The sequence below is a fragment of the Botrytis cinerea genome, chromosome 14 (assembly GCF_000143535.2).
Source record: "Botrytis cinerea B05.10 chromosome 14, complete sequence".
In the NCBI taxonomy this organism is placed as follows: Eukaryota; Fungi; Ascomycota; class Leotiomycetes; order Helotiales; family Sclerotiniaceae; genus Botrytis; species Botrytis cinerea.
In genome coordinates, this window is record NC_037323.1 from 1,938,748 (window position 1) to 1,958,930 (window position 20,183).

The 20,183-nt window shown below is 43.2% G+C and overlaps 5 protein-coding genes across 5 annotated transcripts; 2 read left to right on the forward strand and 3 right to left on the reverse strand.

The window, feature by feature from the left end:
- Window positions 1–32: 32 nt before the first annotated feature.
- BCIN_14g05040 (hypothetical protein) lies at window positions 33–2,293 on the reverse strand. The gene is made up of 3 exons (XM_024697286.1): window positions 354–2,293; window positions 227–289; window positions 33–164 (listed from the first exon to the last, which is right to left on the reverse strand). The coding sequence occupies exon 1, from the start codon at window positions 1,815–1,817 to the stop codon at window positions 477–479; it is 1,341 nt and encodes a 446-aa protein (XP_024553101.1). The 5' UTR covers window positions 1,818–2,293; the 3' UTR covers window positions 33–164; window positions 227–289; window positions 354–476.
- Window positions 2,294–3,753: 1,460 nt separating this feature from the next.
- BCIN_14g05050 (hypothetical protein) lies at window positions 3,754–7,215 on the forward strand. Its single transcript, XM_024697287.1, has 4 exons — window positions 3,754–4,142; window positions 4,250–4,315; window positions 4,397–4,408; window positions 4,494–7,215. The coding sequence occupies exons 1-4, from the start codon at window positions 4,107–4,109 to the stop codon at window positions 6,216–6,218; spliced, it is 1,839 nt and encodes a 612-aa protein (XP_024553102.1). The 5' UTR covers window positions 3,754–4,106; the 3' UTR covers window positions 6,219–7,215.
- Window positions 7,216–7,518: 303 nt separating this feature from the next.
- On the reverse strand, window positions 7,519–12,779 carry BCIN_14g05060 (hypothetical protein). Its single transcript, XM_024697288.1, has 3 exons — window positions 11,094–12,779; window positions 9,609–10,919; window positions 7,519–9,560 (listed from the first exon to the last, which is right to left on the reverse strand). The coding sequence occupies exons 1-3, from the start codon at window positions 12,173–12,175 to the stop codon at window positions 7,835–7,837; spliced, it is 4,119 nt and encodes a 1,372-aa protein (XP_024553103.1). The 5' UTR covers window positions 12,176–12,779; the 3' UTR covers window positions 7,519–7,834.
- A 1,423-nt stretch (window positions 12,780–14,202) lies between these two features.
- BCIN_14g05070 (hypothetical protein) lies at window positions 14,203–15,201 on the forward strand. The gene is made up of 3 exons (XM_001545774.2): window positions 14,203–14,420; window positions 14,475–14,557; window positions 14,631–15,201. The coding sequence occupies exons 1-3, from the start codon at window positions 14,305–14,307 to the stop codon at window positions 15,023–15,025; spliced, it is 594 nt and encodes a 197-aa protein (XP_001545824.1). The 5' UTR covers window positions 14,203–14,304; the 3' UTR covers window positions 15,026–15,201.
- Window positions 15,202–15,629: 428 nt separating this feature from the next.
- BCIN_14g05080 (hypothetical protein) lies at window positions 15,630–20,160 on the reverse strand. The gene is made up of 9 exons (XM_024697289.1): window positions 19,725–20,160; window positions 18,839–19,327; window positions 18,594–18,757; window positions 17,806–18,546; window positions 17,629–17,756; window positions 17,157–17,581; window positions 16,550–17,101; window positions 16,251–16,426; window positions 15,630–16,096 (listed from the first exon to the last, which is right to left on the reverse strand). Exons 1-9 carry the CDS (start codon window positions 19,885–19,887, stop codon window positions 15,890–15,892), a joined length of 3,045 nt encoding a protein of 1,014 aa, XP_024553104.1. The 5' UTR covers window positions 19,888–20,160; the 3' UTR covers window positions 15,630–15,889.
- Window positions 20,161–20,183: the final 23 nt, after the last annotated feature.

A 20,183-nucleotide genomic window follows, 5' to 3' on the forward strand; every position in this document is an offset into this window, starting at 1 on the left:
TGAATTGAGATCGGTGGATAGAGAGACGTAAATAGGGGTCTTTTTCTGTTCTATATTTTCATTCCATCTATCTGGAAGGGAGATGTGGTAACTTCCCTCAGCACTGGCAGTGGGACGGACGGATAGAATGTGTTGATAACCCCAAGTAGTTCGGACAAGATCTTCTGAAAATCAACTATTTAATGATCTACTCGTATTCTACGTTTCTTTTGCTTATGTTTCGTACCTATATGTTTTATGACAGAATACTATGTATCAAATTATATAAGTGGAAATCAAACCTCATATCCTATTCTATCCTATCAGCCATGGGTATATAGAATCGAAGAATTGAGTCATATACAAAGTCATACCAAAGAATACAACTCCTCCCTCATGCATAGCACCAGTCTGATGCATCAAGACAGGTGTGCTTACACTGATGTTTACAAAATAACCTTTGTAGGTGATAATATCATTCATCGTAAAACTATAAACTAGAGAGAATGTGATGAACCAGGTCTTTCGCTACCCTCTTCTGACATCTCCGAATCGGTAAATAGTTCCACGGACTGTGTTCGCCTATCACGATCATCATTACCCTCATCTATCCTGCCTCCTACGAAATTTCCCAAAGAGATCCTCTTCCTACTCATCCTAAGCGTTTCATCCGACGGAGCATTATTATTTCCATCCTTCGAAATAGTTTCCTGTTCAACATTCCCATTCCCATTCCCAAGCATTGTGGAATCCCCATTTGTTATTTCTCCGCCCATCCAAATCGATGTGATCGGTGTTCTCTCCAACGCAGTCGTAGGAGTTGTTTGCGCATCACTATCCTCCCCATCTCCTATTGTCCATCTCCACTTTCTCTTCTTGTCCTTGCGCTTACGTTTTCGCAGCCCGGGAGTTTCTAACCCACTCTCGGCCATTCTTCTTCGCATTTCTTCAAATGGCCCTGGGGTTTGTCCTCCATCGCGTGTTTCGTCACCAGTGTATTGCATGGTTGTGTCGAGAGTGTCTAAGATGGCAAATTCGGGATCTGTAGCGGAATGAGGAGAGTCTTCGGAAAGAAGATCGATGTGCGATTTTACATATTTATTAGTGGTGATGGTTTGGGTCAAAGGGTCGTCGTATTCTACTTTCTTCGTGCCTTTGTTTGCTAATCGCATCGCGAGTCGGCTTGCAGTATTTGGTGTTGCAGGTGCGACGGCGCTTGGAGGTGGAAGTGGTGAGTTTCGAAGGATACTGTGGAGTGATTTGGGATGTGTATATGGAGTAAGCCGTCTCATGCTTCGCGGCGATGCACTATTCGAAGCTTGAGATGCAAAGGTAAACATCTTCTTATCGGATGAGCCAGCTGAATGTGGAGGGGTAAATGTGAAGTTTAGGGAATCTTTGGGGTGAGCTGAATCTGGGTGAGCTGAATTTGGGGTATCAGGATATGATATCGCAAATGGTCCAGGAGTGGCAGTTCGCTCTGATGGATGTATATATCCATCCTCTGCTTTTATGTTCGTTTGAAGTCGTGTCGTCTGAAGTCGTGAAGGCATAGGTTGAATTCTCAAGGAAGGCCTAGCTTCAAGGCCTGCCGGCTTTGGTATTTGTGGTGAGGCATTTTCGATTGCTGTTGCGTATGCATTTGAAAGTGTGTTAAATGCAGTTGGTGACGATGGATTAAGGTCGGATTTTAATGCTGTGGAAGACTTTCCGATGGTTTGTGGAGCAGATGGGGTCTTGATCTGTAAAGACAACTTCGGTCTCTTTGGTGGTGACGAATGCCGAGGAGGGAAAGACATGACTATAGGGGAGCACTCTTGAACAGGTGCCAGCATCATAATCGGAGATTTGGTAGGATTCTTAATAAAGTCTTCCTTGACTGTATTCTGGTCCGTGGTACGAGGGTATATATTTGAATGTTGAGTGTTCGTTTATGAATCGAGACTTTGAAATTGGGTCACAAAAAAGTCGCAGGTGGCCTAGGGATCTTAGATATAATGTATCTAGATCTACCGAGAACAAGGCGTAGTCGTAAAATTCGTCAAATGATTTCGTAATTTCGTAAGGCGTAAGACAAATGAGTAGAGAGAGAAAAAAGATATAGATAACTACCCCTCGGGTGAAACCAACAGTGACCGTGCCGCAGCTATATGTATATCACCAGCGACCTTTGCCTAGGCCAAGAAAATAGATGAATAAAATAAAACTGGGGAGAAGTTTTGATGGGAGAGTTTAGAGTTTAAGCACAGTCTTATCACCTGTCATGCATTTGCTAATTAAGTTTGAAATGCTTATAAGGTATGGGAATAGGCGCGATGTTTATAGAAATGATGTGACGAGGGGCTTGCAGTGCAGGTTCGAAAAATCGAACCAAGCAAATAGAAAGATTCCATTGATCTCCACGCACTACAGGCTGACAAGCATTCGGGATGGTCATCGAACCACCAGACTAGGCTCATCTCATAGACCCATATAAGGATTCAATGGTTGTTGTGGCTCCTTGAACCGCTGTGGAAGGATTTCCCGAGAGGTTGAATAATACAAAAATGAGGAGTTGGCTACCTTAGCTTCGTTTACGGAGTAAGGGTCAGCAATACTCGAGTAGGACGTTTCTACGATAGTCAAGGTAGTAGTAGTGGTTGGATTAGCAAATTGGAGCAGTGAACGGAGATGGAGTAACAGATTTGGGCTGAATCTAGGATCTCGGACTATCGGAGTGGATGGGTCCATGGGTGAGTGAGTGGCGCCTATGCAAGGGTTCTTTTTGAATATCACACCGCTTGAGCGAATAGATTTTTGACCTGGAAAGTCGAGACTGTTCAAGACGATTGGCTGTTTCAAGGGGAATGGGACGAGTAAGTGTGGTGGCTTGATCTTATTATAGGAATTCTTGCAATATCAACTGCTACTTTTAATCCTTGATTTTGCCCCTTTAGTCCTCCTTCAGTAACTGCCGTTTCAATCAATAATTCATAATCGATCAATAGAATGCCTAGTTATATCTAGAACATCCCCTCACAATGGCCTTGTAGCCCTGTGAAATAACTTTATCCGTCCTCGAGGGGCCAATAGCTGAGACGCTCTTTGGCGTTAGCATCGCTTATTGAATGGCGATATTGACAAGGAAACGACACGATTGGAAACAAATAACGGATGAGATCTATGGGATAGAATCTTGGCTTCAGCATATTATTGACTTGAAAACGATTCGTTTGTTACATAATATTGGCTATGCTTTAATTTGTCTGGTTGATCGTATTGAGAAGATTGAGTTTGGAACTCAAAGAACCACTTTCGGGTGGCGAAGGCGATGAAGGGGTCACGAAGGCGAAAGCTAAAGGGGCGATGGCGATGGCGATGGAGATGGAGATGGAGATGGCGACAATGCTACAAAGTTCACTTCGTACTCGTACCGTCTCCACCGAATACGTCTACAGTGTAGAGTATTTTCTTGGTAACTCTCCACATCAAACGCGTGACTTATATAAGTTGTATCTCAAAATAGAATTCCAGAAAAGAAAGATCTCCAAACTCCACTTTGAGTCCACCATTAGACATGTAAACGTGTCTTGGAAACATGTTTCTGGACCGATTTCTAAGAATGGAATCATTTGGTTCTGACAGTCTGGGTCAACCTGATGAACTACGGTCGGTATACATACACACACACAGATATGCACACATACATACATACGTACATACATACATACATGCATACATACATACAGACATACTCTTGCTTATCGATAAGCTCCACGCCGTCTTACATTTTTAGATCAACGCAAAGGTGTATCCGATGATGACTTGATGTGTTTGACGTCGACTTACACCATACATACACCGTACATACATCCTGATATCCAAACGGATGGATCTGCCTTGGTAGAGTATGACTGACAACAATCCTAATCCTCCTCTTTACCATCAAACGTGGCATCTCCTCTTCTCTCCAAAACCTTCTTTCGGATGAGACCTTGTTCACTTGGACTAAGACAAAGACTGCGGTTCAACATCACGATACGATAAATTAACTTCAAAAGAAAAAAATGGGACCAAAATCTTCACATCCACCTGTCTCATCACCGCCAGCAAACCCAAAAATACCACTGAACTAATAATAACTCATAATGGCAAGAAAGGATCATAGGATAATCATACACTTTGTTAGTCAGCCCCGTTAGGATTCCACAGTGAACGTTATTCATAACTATTTCGTAAACAAACACGTCACGTCCAAAAAGTATCTATTCTGATAATCGGTGTTTGGAAGGATTATGACTGTTTCTACGCGTCGGTCTTTGAAAATGAGAATCCCGCTCTCAAATCGGTACCTTTGGTAAATATCTGCTGCATCTGGATTCCTCTCTTCCTCTTCCTCTTCCTCTAATCCAAGAAACAAAGCTGATGTAGTAAGTAGGCTGTACAGCAGGTAAGCCTTTCTCCCACTGTCAAAGTCAACTCAAAATAGTACCAAATCTACACGTGTATATCCAAATTCTAAGCGACCACTTTAGAAACACATCATCGTCACATGCAATTATGAAGCTCGACGTCGTGGTCTGAGTAAGTTACAATTGATCCATGAAGCCAAGAAAATCTGTCCCGATGTTGTTATTGTGCTGGGAGAAGAGCTGGGTCGATTCCGTGATGCCTCCAAAATGCTGTATAAACATCTGGAAAAGTTCAGTTGGTCGGGGAAAGTCGAACGGCTAGGATTCGACGAAGTATTCATGGACGTCACAGATATTGTTGGCTATAATGAGAAACTTCTCAATCCAAATGATTTGACACACTCCTTCCTTCAAACGGACCGTAATGATCCTACCGCGGGGTTTAACTTTGACGCGACGAAGATTGCCGGCCATGTCTATCCCGACTTGCAGCCGTGCGGCGAGGCATCCCCTCAACAGACACCGAATTCGGGGTCGCCGAATAATGATGTCGGACTACTCACCCGGTTGATTGTGGGTTCACATCTTGCCCAGCATTTGAGATTAAGTCTAGAAGAAGAGAAAGGCTACACTTCGACTGTTGGCATATCCACGAACAAACTTTTGAGTAAGTTGGTAGGCAATCTTCACAAACCAAAGGGTCAAACAACCCTTCTTCCACCTTACGAAGTATTGCCCAGTGATCATGGACTACAAAGTAATGTCACTGCATTCATCGATAGCCATGATATCGGTAAAATACCTGGCATTGGGTTCAAGATGTCTCAACGTATTAGGAACCATGTTCTATCACGTCCAGCCGATTTTGAAAGTGGGTTAATCTATGGCGGTACCAAGGAATCTGTTACAGTTCGTGATGTCCGTCTCTTCCCCGGCATTGGCCCTGAGATACTCGAAAGGCTACTTGGGGGACCGGGAGCAGAGAGAGGTATTGGAAGTAAGGCTTGGGCATTGATCAATGGTCGCGATGATTCAGATGTGAAGGATATCCGAAAGGTGCCATCCCAAATCTCAATCGAGGATTCATATGTCAAGCTTGATACTTTGCCACAACTGATAAAAGAGCTTCGAATGCTTGCAACAAGTCTCTTGAATAGGATGCATCAAGATTTACTTGAAGATGAAGAAAAATCTGACATACCATCAAAACGATGGATAGCTTATCCCAAAGTACTGCGCTTGTCCACCCGACCCCGCCCACCCTTGAACGCAGATGGTACCAGAACCCGAAGCTTCAATCGAATCTCCAGATCCGGACCCCTACCCAATTTTGTTTTCAATCTAAAAGATGGTAAAGACAGCATTGTCGAACGACTCATCCAAGAGTCTTTGATCCCCATGTTTCGAAAATTACATCCCCAGAAATCGGATTGGAATCTGAGTCTGGTCAATATCGGAGTCACAAACATGATTGAAGCAGCGAGCGAGGATGGATCTTCGGGTGGCGTCGGTAGAAATATAGGCACCATGTTCAAGGGACAAGAAGCAAGGCTTAAAGAGTGGAAGGTGCAGGATAAAGATACACCACCCGATTTCGTGGCAGACAGGAATGAGCTTCCTGTAATGAAGCATCCTTCCAGTGATCACGCTGAGACAGAGTACACCATGGGCTCAGAAGACATGGTACGGCCACACGATACGGTGGACGAACTAGATTTTTGGAATGTAGAGGATGAGGATGAGGATGAGGAAATGGAGCATCGGGAAATCTGTCATGTATGTGGTGCAATGATGCCCGCGTTTGCAATGCCAGCTCATGAACGCTTTCACAACTGGGAGGGGGAATAAAAAATATCAATCCTGATGTGGGGCCATCTGAAATGAATTGATGACTTGTCATCGCTATCATGACTATGTAGGAACGGGAGTGGGCATGAGCAGGGAAGAAGCAAGAGATAACAGACTCTGAGAAATGTTACCTGGGAGAGTGGAATGACACAACTTAGAAGTTAGAACAAGATACACACCCCATAGCAGCTAGCGCACTACAATAAATAACCATCCAAACTGATTCCCCGGAAGCACCTACTAGGTAGGTACCCGCATATTGCACCCTATAAATATCCACGTACATGTCTAGTATATACACTTATTTATACCTAGTGCTGCCTGTCCTGTCTCACCTCGCACAGACGAACAATTTCCTTCTCATGGAACCAGCTTCGAAATAGGTCTTTATGGATGAGGAGCGGAAGATCATGATCACCCGGGGAACTTGTGGATGCCAAACTTGACAAGTCATCGTTTTTGCATGAGTGGGCGACGGGGATTGTATTCCTTCGATTGTGGAGTCGGAGGGAATGGAGTTGGATTGGATTGAATTGAATATGTGGACACTCGAGCAGGGCAGGAGAACAAGAACAAGAACAAGAACAAGAACAAGAACACAGGAAGAAAGAAAGAAAGAAAGAAAGAAAGAAAGAAGAAGAAGAAGAGAAGGAAGGAGGGAAGGGGGGAGAGAGAGAGAGAGAGAATTCGCATAGTGAGATAGGACAAGGTAAGACACGACACGACACGACACGATATCTTTCTATTCTTTCTATTCTTTCCAACTCTCAACCCCTGTTCCGCTCTGTTCTACTCTACTCAACTCCTCTACTCTGTCAATTCAGATACACATCTAAACACACACACACACACACACACACACACACACACACACACACACATATAAACAACCAAATAAATATACATGCAAAATCTCCACGAACAGATCTCCCATGCTAGACACATCTAATCACGAGATCGTATTCCTTCCTTAGCAAATACCAAATCTCAAATCTCAAATCTCAAATCTCAAATCTCAAATCTCAAACTAGCAGTTAGCACATCTATCTAGCTGATAGTTATAAGAGTGTAAATTGATTGGATACCAAATCATGCATGCATATCTAAATATACCTACCTACTTGGAGTACTTGGGTAGTCTCATCATGATCAGAAGGCGTCCTACCTTGTTTATTCCTTTCTGCTTGCTATCTCTAAGTTGATCTATAAATGTCTTCAATTCTATCGCTGTCAGGAATCAAGGCATATTCATCATCCGGTTGAATCCTATTAAATACCAGTTCTAGAGTTTGACTCCTGATGGGGTACAATTGAATTGTTATTGTTAACAGAAATATATCCTATGTCAAACAGGAACCAAGCAAAAATCATCGTTCGCGGGTGTCATGAGAATAATTATTGTGTTGTTTAGAACTTCATTCATACTCTCATATCACATTGTAAAAACATAGCATTCCCAAAAACAAGTCAGTCAGACTTTGTGTTTCGGATTTCCCAACCATGCTAAATAAAGACGGACTCCGCACATCTCCAAGGGATCATCGCACAATCCCCAAAACTCCCACCAAAAGCCAATTTTGCTGCATCCCTCATTATCTGACTATCATCATATCATACTAAATACTCATGAAGAAACTCTTCTCTCCCTCTCTCGGTTTCACCTCCGCTCTCTTCAAAATTGGATCCGCACAGCTAACCCTAATTCTTTCTGGTGTCGCAGGACTCTCCAATACCAGTAATCCGCCACCCTTAACATCCTCCCCAATCTCAGCCTCGACACCGTATTCCTTTCTAGCTGCCTTCAACGCATCTCTAATGGCAAAGAATACTGCACTTCCCATGAAAAGTGGTGGCTCGCCTACTCCTCTACTCCTCTGAATAGTTTTGAGATCTTCCCATTCTACACCCTTAAGTAAAGAAACATTGAACTCTTGAGGAATATCTCTAAATCCGGGTATTTTATATGCACCCGGTCCACGAGTAGCAAGTTGCCCAGCCATTGGTCCTGCACGGAACCAGAGGGATTCCTCCGTAGTAAATAATCCCATTCCTTGTACAAAAGCACCTTCAATCTGTCCATAATCAATCGATGGATTAATAGAACGACCAACATCCATTTTGACATCGGAACGTAGACATGTCCAATCACCAGTTAGAGTATCGATCTCGACCTCGGAGGCTGTGACTCCTTGGGTGAAGTAGAAGAACATTTGTCCGGTGTTAGGTCCCCATGTATAACCAATATCTGGAGTCTTGTAGAATCCATTTGCGGAAAGATTGACACGATCGAAGTAGGCGGCATGAGCTAGCTGTTTCATTGTGGCATCAGGGCCAAATTTCTCTCTATATGGAGCAAGTCGTTCATTAATTTGAGCGCATGCATTGAAGATAGCATATCCATTCAGATCGGAAGAAGCTGATGCAGCGGTAGAAGAGGTATTAGCTACCGTGTTAGTGGCAGTTTCTGAGATGAATACATTATCCAAGGGAACACCAAGTGCTTCAGCTGCAACCATCATCATTTTCGTATGAAGACCTTGACCCATTTCAGTACCACCATGGGCTACAAGAACGGATCCATCGTGATAGATATGAACCAATGCTCCAGCTTGATTGAGGAAAAGTGCCGTGAAAGAGATACCAAATTTTGTAGGTATAATCGCGAGTCCCCTCTTTTTCCACTTATGCTCTGCGTTAAATTTGGTGATTGCCTCTCGTCTCGCGGCATAATTCGACTCTTCCTGTACCTGCTTGTACATCAATGGTACATGCCAATCCTTAAGAGCTTGGTTGAAGTGAGTTTGCTCGTTTGCCTTGTAGAAATTGATCTCCCTGAGCTTCTCTGCTGGCATACCGAGACGGTCTGCGACTTCTTCGATATATGATTCCGCCATATATAAACCTTGAGGTCCACCAAATCCTCGGAACGCAGTATTTGACATGGTATTCGTCTTGCAAACACGACCTCGGACGTGAATATTGGGGATCATATAGCAGTTATCAGAATGTGATAATGACCGATCCAATACAGCACCAGAAAGATCTTGCGTCCACCCTCCATTGCAGAACATATCCAAATCGAGTGCTTGAATTTTGCCGTCTTTATTGATGGCAACTTTCCACCTAGACAAGAAGGGATGCCTCTGACCAGATGTGATCATATCTTCATCACGATTAAGCATGCAACGAACTGGTTTACCAGTCTTTTTGGCTGCAAGAGCTACAATGCCACATAATTGTATGGAACGAGTCTCTTTTCCACCGAAACCACCTCCTAGTCTCTTGACCTTACTCACGACTTTGTTTGCAGCAACATCGCAAACCTGCGCTACATAAGTTTGGCTGATAAACTGTTAGCTGAAGAATACTATTGCATCAGATTTCACTTACGTTTCTGTTGGATTTTGAGTTCCAGACCAAATTTCCATTTCCCCATCCTCGATTTTAGGTATTGCCACACAAGCGTTGGTTTCCAGGTAGAAGTGCTCTTGTCCACCCATTCTAGAAACACCAGTAAAAACATGATCCGCCTCTTCGAATGCCTTTTCTGGTTCTCCTTTCTTTATATACCTGTAATGATCAAAGAAACTTTCCTTTTCGATGGCTTCTTCCATTGTGAAAATTGCTGGTAACTCTTCATACTCGACTTTGACAGCTCGTGCTCCTGCACTTGCATGTGCTGCACTATCAGCAAGGACTATACCAATCGGTTGGCCTGTTGTAAATACTTCATCAACGGCAAAGAATGGTTCGTCACAAACTGGTGCTCCCCAAAAGTTGGCTTCTGGACTTGGCATATCTGTATGATCAACATATTCAACTACACCTGGTAGATCCATTGCAGGATCATAATTGACGCTTATGATCTTAGCATGTGCCTTCGTTGACAAAACTAAGCACCCATATAGCTCGTTCTTTTGGACTGGTATGTCATCGGTATACTGAGCTTCTCCGCATGTTTGCTTTAGGGCAGCCACGTGGGGACTTGCTTTCCCGAGAACATTCTGTTGATAGGCAACAGTGGCTTCTCTGTCTTCTTTACCAAAAGATATTATACGTTCGATCTCCGGAACAACTTGCGCATCTACTTCCAAATCCTTGATCTCGAAGCTGGATAAGATTTCATGGTAGAAGCGATAGAAGAAGCCGAATGCAAGTGACTTGCGATAAGTCGCCATTCCTCCTGGAACGCTAAAACTAAGATTGAAGTCCTCTTCCAAAGCATTCATGGTTCCTTCCAAAGTTGCAGGATCTGAAATTTTTTTGCCCAACAAATAAGCACCGGCCTTTCTAGCCGCGATTGTGGTTGGAGCCATTCCCCCATATACTAAACTTGCGCTAGTCACAATATGCGAATCGTCGATGGAAACCCTAAGAGCTGCATTGACGATGGCAATATCATCATCCTTACGTTTTGACTGTTTGTATGCTCTCAAGTATTCTCCCTTTTGAGTCACAGGTATACGAATGCTAGCAATGATTGCATCAGGGGCGAGTGCGGTCAATCTGTATCCTTTGAAGAATTCAGACATGGGGATTTCTGTCTCCTTATCTAAGGATCTTGCGACTAGAATAGCATTCGATGCAACGAATACAGGATTAAGATCAGAGATAGGAGAAGCAGTAGCCAAGTTTCCTGCTGGAGTACCGACATTTCTAATCTGTCGACCTGCGAAATATTTCAACTGTTTATGGATGGCTCTGTAGACGTTGTTAGCATGGAAGACTTCTTGAATGCAATCTTGGTTTTGTTGTTTGATGAGGCTCATATGTCATCACGTCACCCGAAGGAAAGATATGACAAGATTTAATGATAGACAAAAAAGCATCAATGGCAAGAATGTGAAGAATTCTGGGACAAATAAATCTACTGACTTGAAAACTTGGCCCTTTTCGGGCCCGTAATGTTTCTCTGCTTGTTGGACAATCGACTCCAGATCCGTCAAGATAACATTGCCACCGATCTCTAAGTGGTCATCCTTGAATGAAAATTGTCTTAATTCAGGAATGTCCCCAACGAAAACTGAAGCTGTGTATTGCATAGCCTTGAATTTAATCTCGATTTGCGTTTCTGTACTTCCACCAATGATTTTTGCTGATGGATAAACACTCTTAATCTCTAATAGTTGTTCCATAGTCACAGGTCGATACCACTTCTTCTTCTTATTTCCAAAAGCTAGAGGTTTGAACTCGTGCCTCATAAGTGGTGGGGGAAATATGAGTTCAGTATCCGGGTTGTATTCGATAAATCCTGGTGGTGTAAAACGTTTGATAGGTTGATCATCCTTTAGTTCAGTCTTGCAGCAACCGCCACTATTTCCGCCATTGTCCATGCAACATCCACCTCCACCGTTTGTTTTAGATTTCCCACATGCAGCCCCGGAACTGAAAGTTTGAGCTGCATCTAGAATCGGACGATATCCTGTACACCTACACAGATTTCCATCGAACGCTTCTTCTACGTCGTGTTCCGAAGGGTTCGAATCATTCCGTAAAAGTGCATACAAGCTCATGACTATACCTGGCGTGCAGAATCCACACTGACTACCATTTCCTTTCGCAATTCTCTCTTGCGTAGCATGCGGCCTCTTTGTATTTCCAATTCCTTCTATTGTTATAACATGCTTCCCGTCGACACTGACCAGTGGCGCTAAGCATGCGTTCACGCTTGCATGATATATTTTCTTGGTGGTTGGATTGTATTGAGAAACAACAACTGTGCAAGCTCCACACCCTCCTTCTGCACATCCTAGCTTTGTGCCTGTAAGGCCGATGCCACGGAGATACTCAAGAAGAGTGATCTCTGGATCCATATTATCGAGGACAACTCGTGTGCCATTTAAATAGAAATGAAGGGTATCATCGTAAGAGGTTGTTACGGAAGAGAGGGAGTTTCTGGAGGCAAGAGAAACTGCAGGCTCCGGCGATGAGTTCGGAGAAACAGCAATGGGTGCCATTCTGAGTTGCGAGAGCGATAGCTCTCAAGAGTTAATTATTGAGAAATCTAGGTCGCCAACGCCCCTTTCAAGATGTGTTTCCTGCCACCAAGATCTTTCAATGCCTCTGGGAAATTAGTTCTTTTGAATGGTTGAAATAGTTAGCAGCAGAAAACAAGAAGGAAAAGAACAGAATGTTTTAAAGAGCAAATGTGTCTTTCTTTAAGAAGGAAATAATAATATGTTGGGCCTGCTCCTTATCATGTAACTTAGGCCGATGGAGGTCTCCGATGGCATCTCAGACTAGCACTCTAGACCAATCCTTTGGAAGATTCAGAGAGTGAGTAAAGGCGGGGTTGAAGTGATATGAAGTGGCAATATCGTATCTTTCAAGCAGATACACCTAGGCACAAGTATGTATTTGTTGTCTGCCGTCACTTCGTAATGTATTTTCAATCAATATGTCAGGGTTAGAACTTTTACCCCCAATATTGGCAGGTAGATGAACACTCCAAATGGTGCACCAGGTGCTTACCATCTCATTACCTTCATTCGTTGGGTAACTCAAACTTGATATGCGAGGATGCTTTAGTAGCTTTTTGGTGGATAGTGGGGTTGGAGGGTCGGAGGTTGAAGCTTAGCCAAACTTCAAACTTCGGATATCGCCTGGAGATGGAGATAGGTGCTTAGTCATGACTTGTTACATAATCTCTTATGCAATTGGGTCATGCCTTTTTCTCACCTAGGACTTCTACTTTATCGACGACAACAACACAACACAGATAATCAACTATCATTCAACATCTATACTTGTTGAACTCTTATATATCCATGATACCGCTTTCTTGTCCACTACAGCATCGTCGTACGAGATCATATCCAACTACGATCCCAGCTATAGATATATCTATCTCGTTTGAATCCAGATGCTAGGGAAGATCGGCCTTAAAATGGACCTTTCCCATTCAACAAGCAGCGACAACCAGCCATACTTTCAGCAGTCAAGTTTCTGCTGACGGCTACTGTGAGATGCTTGGAACATTGTATTGCCTTTGACTTTGAGACATGTCATTATCTATCATTGCAATACTGGGTAGTTCTTTCGTGTTGTGATTGATTGTATGTTCAGAAAAGATTCAATCTGAGATCCTTCTTATATGGTCTAAACGTTATTTTCCCATCTTAATAAGCTTACGGACTACCACAACTACTTTTGCTTTCTTACATGAACACCTTTTCCTGGTCAATTGGTTGCCTGCTGGCCTTTCATGTTCACATTGCTATCATCCTTGTCAAGTTGTCATGACTGAGGTGTATGATTTTTTGGGTGAATCTAGAAGCATGCAAGTGCTTTCCTAGCCGAGTGTGTGATACTTTGATCGTGTTCTGGATGTCCGGAATATGATTTCAAAGTCTTCAGCCCGTTCAGCTTCCGGACTCAAAATCAGCCACTTTCAATGCGTAATCCATGCGCGATGCGAACCGCATCACAAACTCGTATACCGTGCGCACAAATCCGTTTTGCTTCAAGCCATTGAACTCAGAGCAATAGGGTCGTCTGAAGTAGCTCCTTGAAAGGTTTGACATTTGCCACCTGTCACATCGCATCGCAATACCCCACTCGCGATCAGTGCAAACATCTTTGTTTCGAGTAGCGAAGGTATCCGAACTCCGAGCGTGCATCTCATGAAACAGCCTCCCCAAACTCAACACTCCCTACAATAGCTGATCTAGAGTGTATTATACAAATTCCTATCATATGGGGTAACCAATGAGAAGAATCAAAGTTTCTACACACAAGTTCACAAGGAAACAATCACGTACCAGACCTATGGTAAGCACTTTCGGATAGAGAATGCACGTTAATGCTCCAACTGTTGTAAATCTACTAGCCGTAACAATGAGTTGCGAACGCCTCCTTTAATTGGATGTTTGCAATGGGTTCATGGAGCTTGCTCAATTTTCATATCCGTGTATGTTGATAGCAGACAATGTATATAAGGACGACGAAGAACCACCCGGTTTAGAACATCACATCATCACATTCAGCTCATCTCTCATAACAATTGTCCGGTACAATCTCAAAAAGTTACAATTTCAAAAGACTTTTCCATCTGTAATCATCAGCACATATAACCGCAAATCTCAAAATGGCTATCACTGAAAGAGTTATCTTATCTGTCAGCGGAGGAGTTGAAGAATGGAAGGATGATCTCAAAGTCATGCTCCAAACATTGAAGGCTCAGGATGGTTATCTTCGCACTCGGTATGCTTCTTTCGCCATCATTCATTCATACCGCATCTCTAACTAGGACAAAAGCTGGGGACCCCACAGCGAAGATCAACAAAAACTCGAGCTTCTCATTGGTTGGGAATCTACTGAGGCTTTAGCTACATTCAAAGGTAAATTTCCACCCCATTGTTCCACCCTTGTGCTCATTTCAACCAAGAACATCTATCTAACTCTTCACAACAGAAACCCCCGCTTTCCAAGAAATGTTAACCCAAGTGAAATCAAACCTCACTGCCCCCCCAAACATCGTCATTATCGAATTCAAACCCTACGCCCCCAAAGAAGTCATCGACGCGCACTTCGTCCAAATGCTCACCATCGAGCAAGGCGCCTCCTCCGAAGACGATCTCCGGGCTCAAGTAACCAAGTTCAAGGATCTAGAAGGTTGCACCGGCGTCGCCTCGGGTCTTTCCAAAGACGACGTAGATGGGAAGGGGAAAGTCTTCATAGCGGCCGTGGGATGGGAAAGTCTCGAGGCGAGCGAGAAGGCGAAGGAAAGCAAGGTCGTGGTGCTCAGTGGTGCCGAGAGTCACCACGTGAACTTTAGATTCCCTATCAAGGGTTTCCGCGGGTTGTAAAGAGGCGTTGTGAATACTTTGGATAGTGATGAGTAGAGCTTATCGTGCAACTTAAAAGCTGGTCTGGATTGGATTTTGAATTGGCTGCTGGATTAGTCGATAGGGTATTACGCTCCTTTTTTTAATCTTCTTTTGGTTAATAAGATATGAAAAAAAAAAATTGACTGAAATTGTTATGTGTGCTGGTCTCTTCTGGTCTCTTGTCTTCTCTTCTCTTCGAGTTCTACTTCTCTTCCTCCCCATCTCGTGATCAAGTCGTTACCTTTCTCAACGTTACATATTTGCGTGACTCGTAGACGAGATATGTTATATACGAACCATCATAATTCCGTCTGAAAGACAAGTCTCAAAGAAGACTTTGATATTGCTGTGCTGATATAATGGCTAGACTTTTCTGGCCAGCTTGAGATCTTGAGATACTGATAAACATGTGCATGCATGTATCGATTAACCACGCTTCGGATTTATGAATAATAAAACCGGTTGAGTCATAAGTTTTTGAAAGGAAGAGAAATATTTATACAAAGTTACTTTGAGTTATGTATGTATGTATGTATGTATGTATGTATGTATGTATGTATGTATGTATGTATGTATGTATGTATGTATGTATGTATGTACCTGTTGGAAGCTAAATTAACACAATAAGAAAATTTATATGAATGCTAGCTCGAATTTGTTATTCACGTATCTCCTCCCCCCCTCTCTATATGTATATAGCGAAGGCACCAGCAAAACACAACAGGTACCCTTCATCCATGCGACATTCGGTTTTGGCATCTTAGAAACTCACGCAGAACCAACCCAACACTCCCTCCAATCTTCCCCAATCTCTCACTACCCCTCTCCCTATCCCATCAGATCCTACCCATCAAATTTCAACCCCCCAAATCTCTGCGTCAAAAGCCGCTTCAAACTTCCCGCATCATCACAATATCCCGCAATCAGTATTGATTTGTCAGCCCATCGTTTACACGCTTCGTCTTGATCTGCGCTGTAGAGATCGATGGCGTGGTTGAAGGATTTAGTTGCTAGCCAGTCAAGTTCTTGAATTGGGTAGGGGATTTGTGTCTGAGTTTGGGGTGGGGGTTAGTTTCTTTTTTCCTGTCCTGAGGTAGGGGGTTTAAGTCGTAGGAAAGAGTTCGGCGACCATAGGGAAACGGAAAGAAGAAAATAACAGGGAATGAAGGAGAAGAGACAATTCGAGAGTGGTTCAAAAACATACCTCGGAAGCATCAGCAGCAAGCATACATACTTGATCGATAAGTTCCTCTGCAATCTTATCATCTGATCCCATAGCTGCTTGAAATAGGCAGCGCATGTATTTTGATAATTTGACGGTATCGAATTCTTCCATTTCCCAAGTCTTGTTTGTGATTTTCTTGAGAGTCATGATTAGGACTGTGGTTGAGTAGATGGGTTCGTTAGAATAAATGTTTCTCGATGGTACTTGCAAATCGTAGAATAAAGAAAGGAAGAATGAGGAGGGAAAAGGGGGGAAAACAAGAAGCGAAAAGAACAAACCTTGAGTAGGAGCCTCACAACTCAAAATGCAATCAGCCATTAATTCATAAACCCTCATACTCTTACAAACCCCTGCTTTAAGTATAATCTCTCCAAGTCCATCCCAATCTTTCAACCTACACGCGGCTTCAAAATCAAATGCAAGCAGAACGGATAATTTCTTCAACAAATCTTCGGTGATTTCCACTTCCAAATTCTCCAGCTTTGCTTGTAATATGTGGTCGAAACTCGCTACATGTTTCCGCAAATTAAGATAGAACTGTAATTGTGATTCGATATTTTGTTCTGCTCTTGCGATAGAAACGAAAATAGTCGCAGCGCAGAAATTGCAGAACATTTTCCGAAGTGTAACGTCCTCGTGGGCATCTTCACCAATATCTTGAGGATAGCGATCAATGAAGCCGATACAACTGACGAGCATTCTTATAGATTGTTGGGGTTCCCAAACGGCAAGATGCTTTAGAGATAGGTTGTATGAGTTTCGAGAAAACCATTCGAGTTCGAGAATTGTCCATATCTCTCGATTGGGGGATTTTTGTACGGCGTGGAGTGCTGTAATGTAATGGTTAGCATTTCTTCTCGGAATGATATTGCGTGAGTAGCTTACCCTTTTCGAACATTGTACACAATTTCTCAATGTTCTCCCTGGCGTAGCTAGTTGGTGTCTTCTCGGCATCAATCATACCAATGAGTAGAACAACAACCATCCTTATTATCGACGGAAGACGAAGATTCTCCTGCGCACCAAATCCACACTTGTCTAGTACCAACCAAAGAGCATCTAAAACATACTTTCTGTTACCAGCTTGTTGTGCATCAAGAACACAAGCGAAAAGCAGGGAGGTATCTTCGGAACACGAAGCAACCTTTTCAAGACATTCCGCTGCCAATTCAACCTCCTCACTCCTGATTGCTATTTTGTACATAAGGAACCGTGTTAAAGGCTCTTCTTTTGCCGAATCGGACATAGATGCGAAGATATCGCGGGCGCAATTGATGTCTCCTCGATTGAGAGCACAGAGAAGCAGTTTCCTGTTCGCATATTAGATATGGCTGCTCATCAGACAGCAGAAACTAACCGAGATATCTTAGCCATATTAGCCTCTCCTGGTATCTTAAACAATCTATGAATTGCAAGATGACACCATTTCTCAGTTACTTCATACTGCTTTAGGCCATAGTTTGCTTCTATTTTCTTCCAGATTAACTATATCAAATTAGTCTTTGGTCTGTTCGATGTTCACAAGGCCACAAACCGTATGAGCAGCCATAGTAGCCTCGACACCAATTGACTTCTCAATGTTCTCCACAATCATCGTAAGGAATCCGTCAATAGCAACAAATAAATCTTCAGTTTCTCTCCCACTAACACTCATCCAGATTCTCGTAAGAAGAGCCTTCTCTAGCCATTCTGTCATACTTGCCAACTCTTTGGCGCGTAATCTAATCATCTCATCCAGGACTCTACATGCCAAACTCGGCGCCTTTTCATGAAGTTTCCTAACATGAAACATCAACAATCGCAAATTCGTCGGATTAAAAACAAGACTTCGAATCATCTTGTTGAGAATAGCACTGTACGTCAAACCATCGAAAGTTTCCTTCGGAACCCCCGTCAGAAGTTCTAGTTTTAGAAGCAGAACTACCAATTTATCTCCAAGTTCAGACTCGAGAAGGTCAATCAAGTCCCGTGCCCGTTGTATTGACTCCGGTGTTTTGGTTTCCAAGAGTGCCTTGATGAGTGATTGAATAATAGATATTCGCAATTCTGTAGCATCAGCGCTAAACTTGTCTAACTCATCGCCACTTAAAACTTCATAGGCACGTTCCAGCCATTTGACAGACAAAGCATGCTGTTGCTTCTCGAGTAGTGCTTTCCCCATCTCATATAAGGTATCCGAGAGACTTTCAGTGGTAGTATGATCAAAGAGTTTCTTTGAGGATACAGACTTATTAAACATATGTTCAGCGAGTTGCATATCATCCTGCCGCCACGCCTGTCAAATACGTTAGCAGACATCATGCAGATGTATCGTCACCTTACCAATAAAGTTCTAAGAATGAAATACTCAGCAGTAAATCTCGCGAATGTTACTTTTTCTTCCCATTTACCAGCCGATTCGTATGTATGAAGAAGTTCTTCACTATATACTGTATATCCTGCAAGTTTCTCCAGAACTTTGACAGCATAATCGATCTTCTGTCCATCTATCCCACATCTAAGTATTAGCAATATTTCGCAGAGTCCGGGTCTCTTCCCCGAAGACAAAAGAAGGCAGGCACACATACTCAAACAGTCTCTCCCCGTCTTGATCCCCACTTTCATTAATCTCAACAAGTTTCCCCTGGACTTTTGCCCTTTCTCTTTCTCTTCACCTCTACCATTACCCGCTTGCAAATGAGTAGCAGAACTCCCACACTCATTCGCACAATCCAATACCAGGAAAGCGAATATTCTGACCATGACCAACACATCTCTGAGTTCATTCCTCTTATCCCAAGTCTTCGATCCTCCATCACCACCCTCATCATCATTCTCCCCAGGAAGACTCCTCTTCAACCTCGTCGCAACATTCCAAATTCCCGTTGCCTTTTCATCCAACTCCTGTGCTTTATCCCTTGCACTCGCGCTTAACTTCGTCGGAAATGTAGCAATTACATTCTCCAATTCTTTGAATGTACCATTTCCATCAATAGTTGTAAATGTGAAGTTGAATACATTCCGACTGAGACTTGTATCCAAGGAATTGAGATCGTTTTCGAGTTTTTGTGCGAATACTGCGAGTTGAAGTAAAGCGTGTTAGAACTGGAACTGGAGGAAAGCAAAAGAGAATCTTTTCCAGAGAGACTGCCTCCACGGCAGTGGCCTCTGGAGGGCTAGCGGAACGTCTATCAATCAAACGATACAACGTCTGCAATCTCTTCAGCTCACAGACACTGAAGCACCCGGAGTGCCACTCCAAAAGATTAGAAAGATCAATCCCATTAACGGGGGCCAAGTTCCCAAACCCCCATAGCTCGCTGCGCTTGAGACAATAGACATTTTGATATTTCCATACCCTCATGTTTATCCTTCATCCCTCAACCCATTACACCCACACCCGTCACAATCCCAAGCCATCGGCAAACAAAGCAAAACAAATCAGAAAAGAAAGTAAGAAAGCACCAAACTCACCAAACAACCCTCTCAACCTCTTATCCTTCACCTTCTCAATCCCCATCCCATCCACCTCCCTGCCCCCCTTCCTCTTTCCTTTCCCATTCTCTCCAGAACCCCCCTCCTGCCGTGCAACATCAGCCCCAGCCCCAGCCCTCTTATCTGCGGCCATACCCATCATATCTTTTTGTGCTTCCTTCTCGTACCGCCCTCTTAATCCCTGATGACTCGTTTTCGTCTTCTCTTCACTTCTCTTGAATGTCTCAAATTTCTTGAATATTATTCGAGGAATCTCAGATGGAAATCTCTACACAGCACTTTAGTTATGTGAGGCAGGTAGTTGGATACATCAACCAAGATGGACGAATATCCCCAATCACCTCCCTTCAATAAGAACAGGAAAGAAAACAGCACAATCATTCATCCGCACCGCTACTTGGCAGCATTCTTTCCCGAATTCGAGACATTCACAATAAC

Bases quoted from the DNA above. Each gene is read 5' to 3' on its own strand.
- BCIN_14g05040 (XM_024697286.1), bottom strand. From the start codon at position 1,817: ATGATGCTGGCACCTGTTCAAGAGTGCTCCCCTATAGTCATGTCTTTC.
- BCIN_14g05050 (XM_024697287.1), top strand. From the start codon at position 4,107: ATGGCAAGAAAGGATCATAGGATAATCATACACTTT. The intron at 4,143-4,249 runs GTTAGTCAGCCC...GGTGTTTGGAAG, and splicing joins ATAGGATAATCATACACTTT to GATTATGACTGTTTCTACGC.
- BCIN_14g05060 (XM_024697288.1), bottom strand. From the start codon at position 12,175: ATGGCACCCATTGCTGTTTCTCCGAACTCATCGCCGGAGCCTGCAGTT. The intron at 10,920-11,093 runs GTCAGTAGATTT...CAACGTCTACAG, and splicing joins GAAAAGGGCCAAGTTTTCAA to AGCCATCCATAAACAGTTGA. The intron at 9,561-9,608 runs GTAAGTGAAATC...ACAGTTTATCAG, and splicing joins ACTCAAAATCCAACAGAAAC to CCAAACTTATGTAGCGCAGG.
- BCIN_14g05070 (XM_001545774.2), top strand. From the start codon at position 14,305: ATGGCTATCACTGAAAGAGTTATCTTATCTGTCAGCGGAGGAGTTGAA. The intron at 14,421-14,474 runs GTATGCTTCTTT...CTAGGACAAAAG, and splicing joins GATGGTTATCTTCGCACTCG to CTGGGGACCCCACAGCGAAG. The intron at 14,558-14,630 runs GTAAATTTCCAC...TCTTCACAACAG, and splicing joins GGCTTTAGCTACATTCAAAG to AAACCCCCGCTTTCCAAGAA.
- BCIN_14g05080 (XM_024697289.1), bottom strand. From the start codon at position 19,887: ATGATGGGTATGGCCGCAGATAAGAGGGCTGGGGCTGGGGCTGATGTT. The intron at 19,328-19,724 runs GTGAGTTTGGTG...TTCAACTCGCAG, and splicing joins GAGGTTGAGAGGGTTGTTTG to TATTCGCACAAAAACTCGAA. The intron at 17,582-17,628 runs GTTAGTTTCTGC...ATATGCGAACAG, and splicing joins AATATGGCTAAGATATCTCG to GAAACTGCTTCTCTGTGCTC.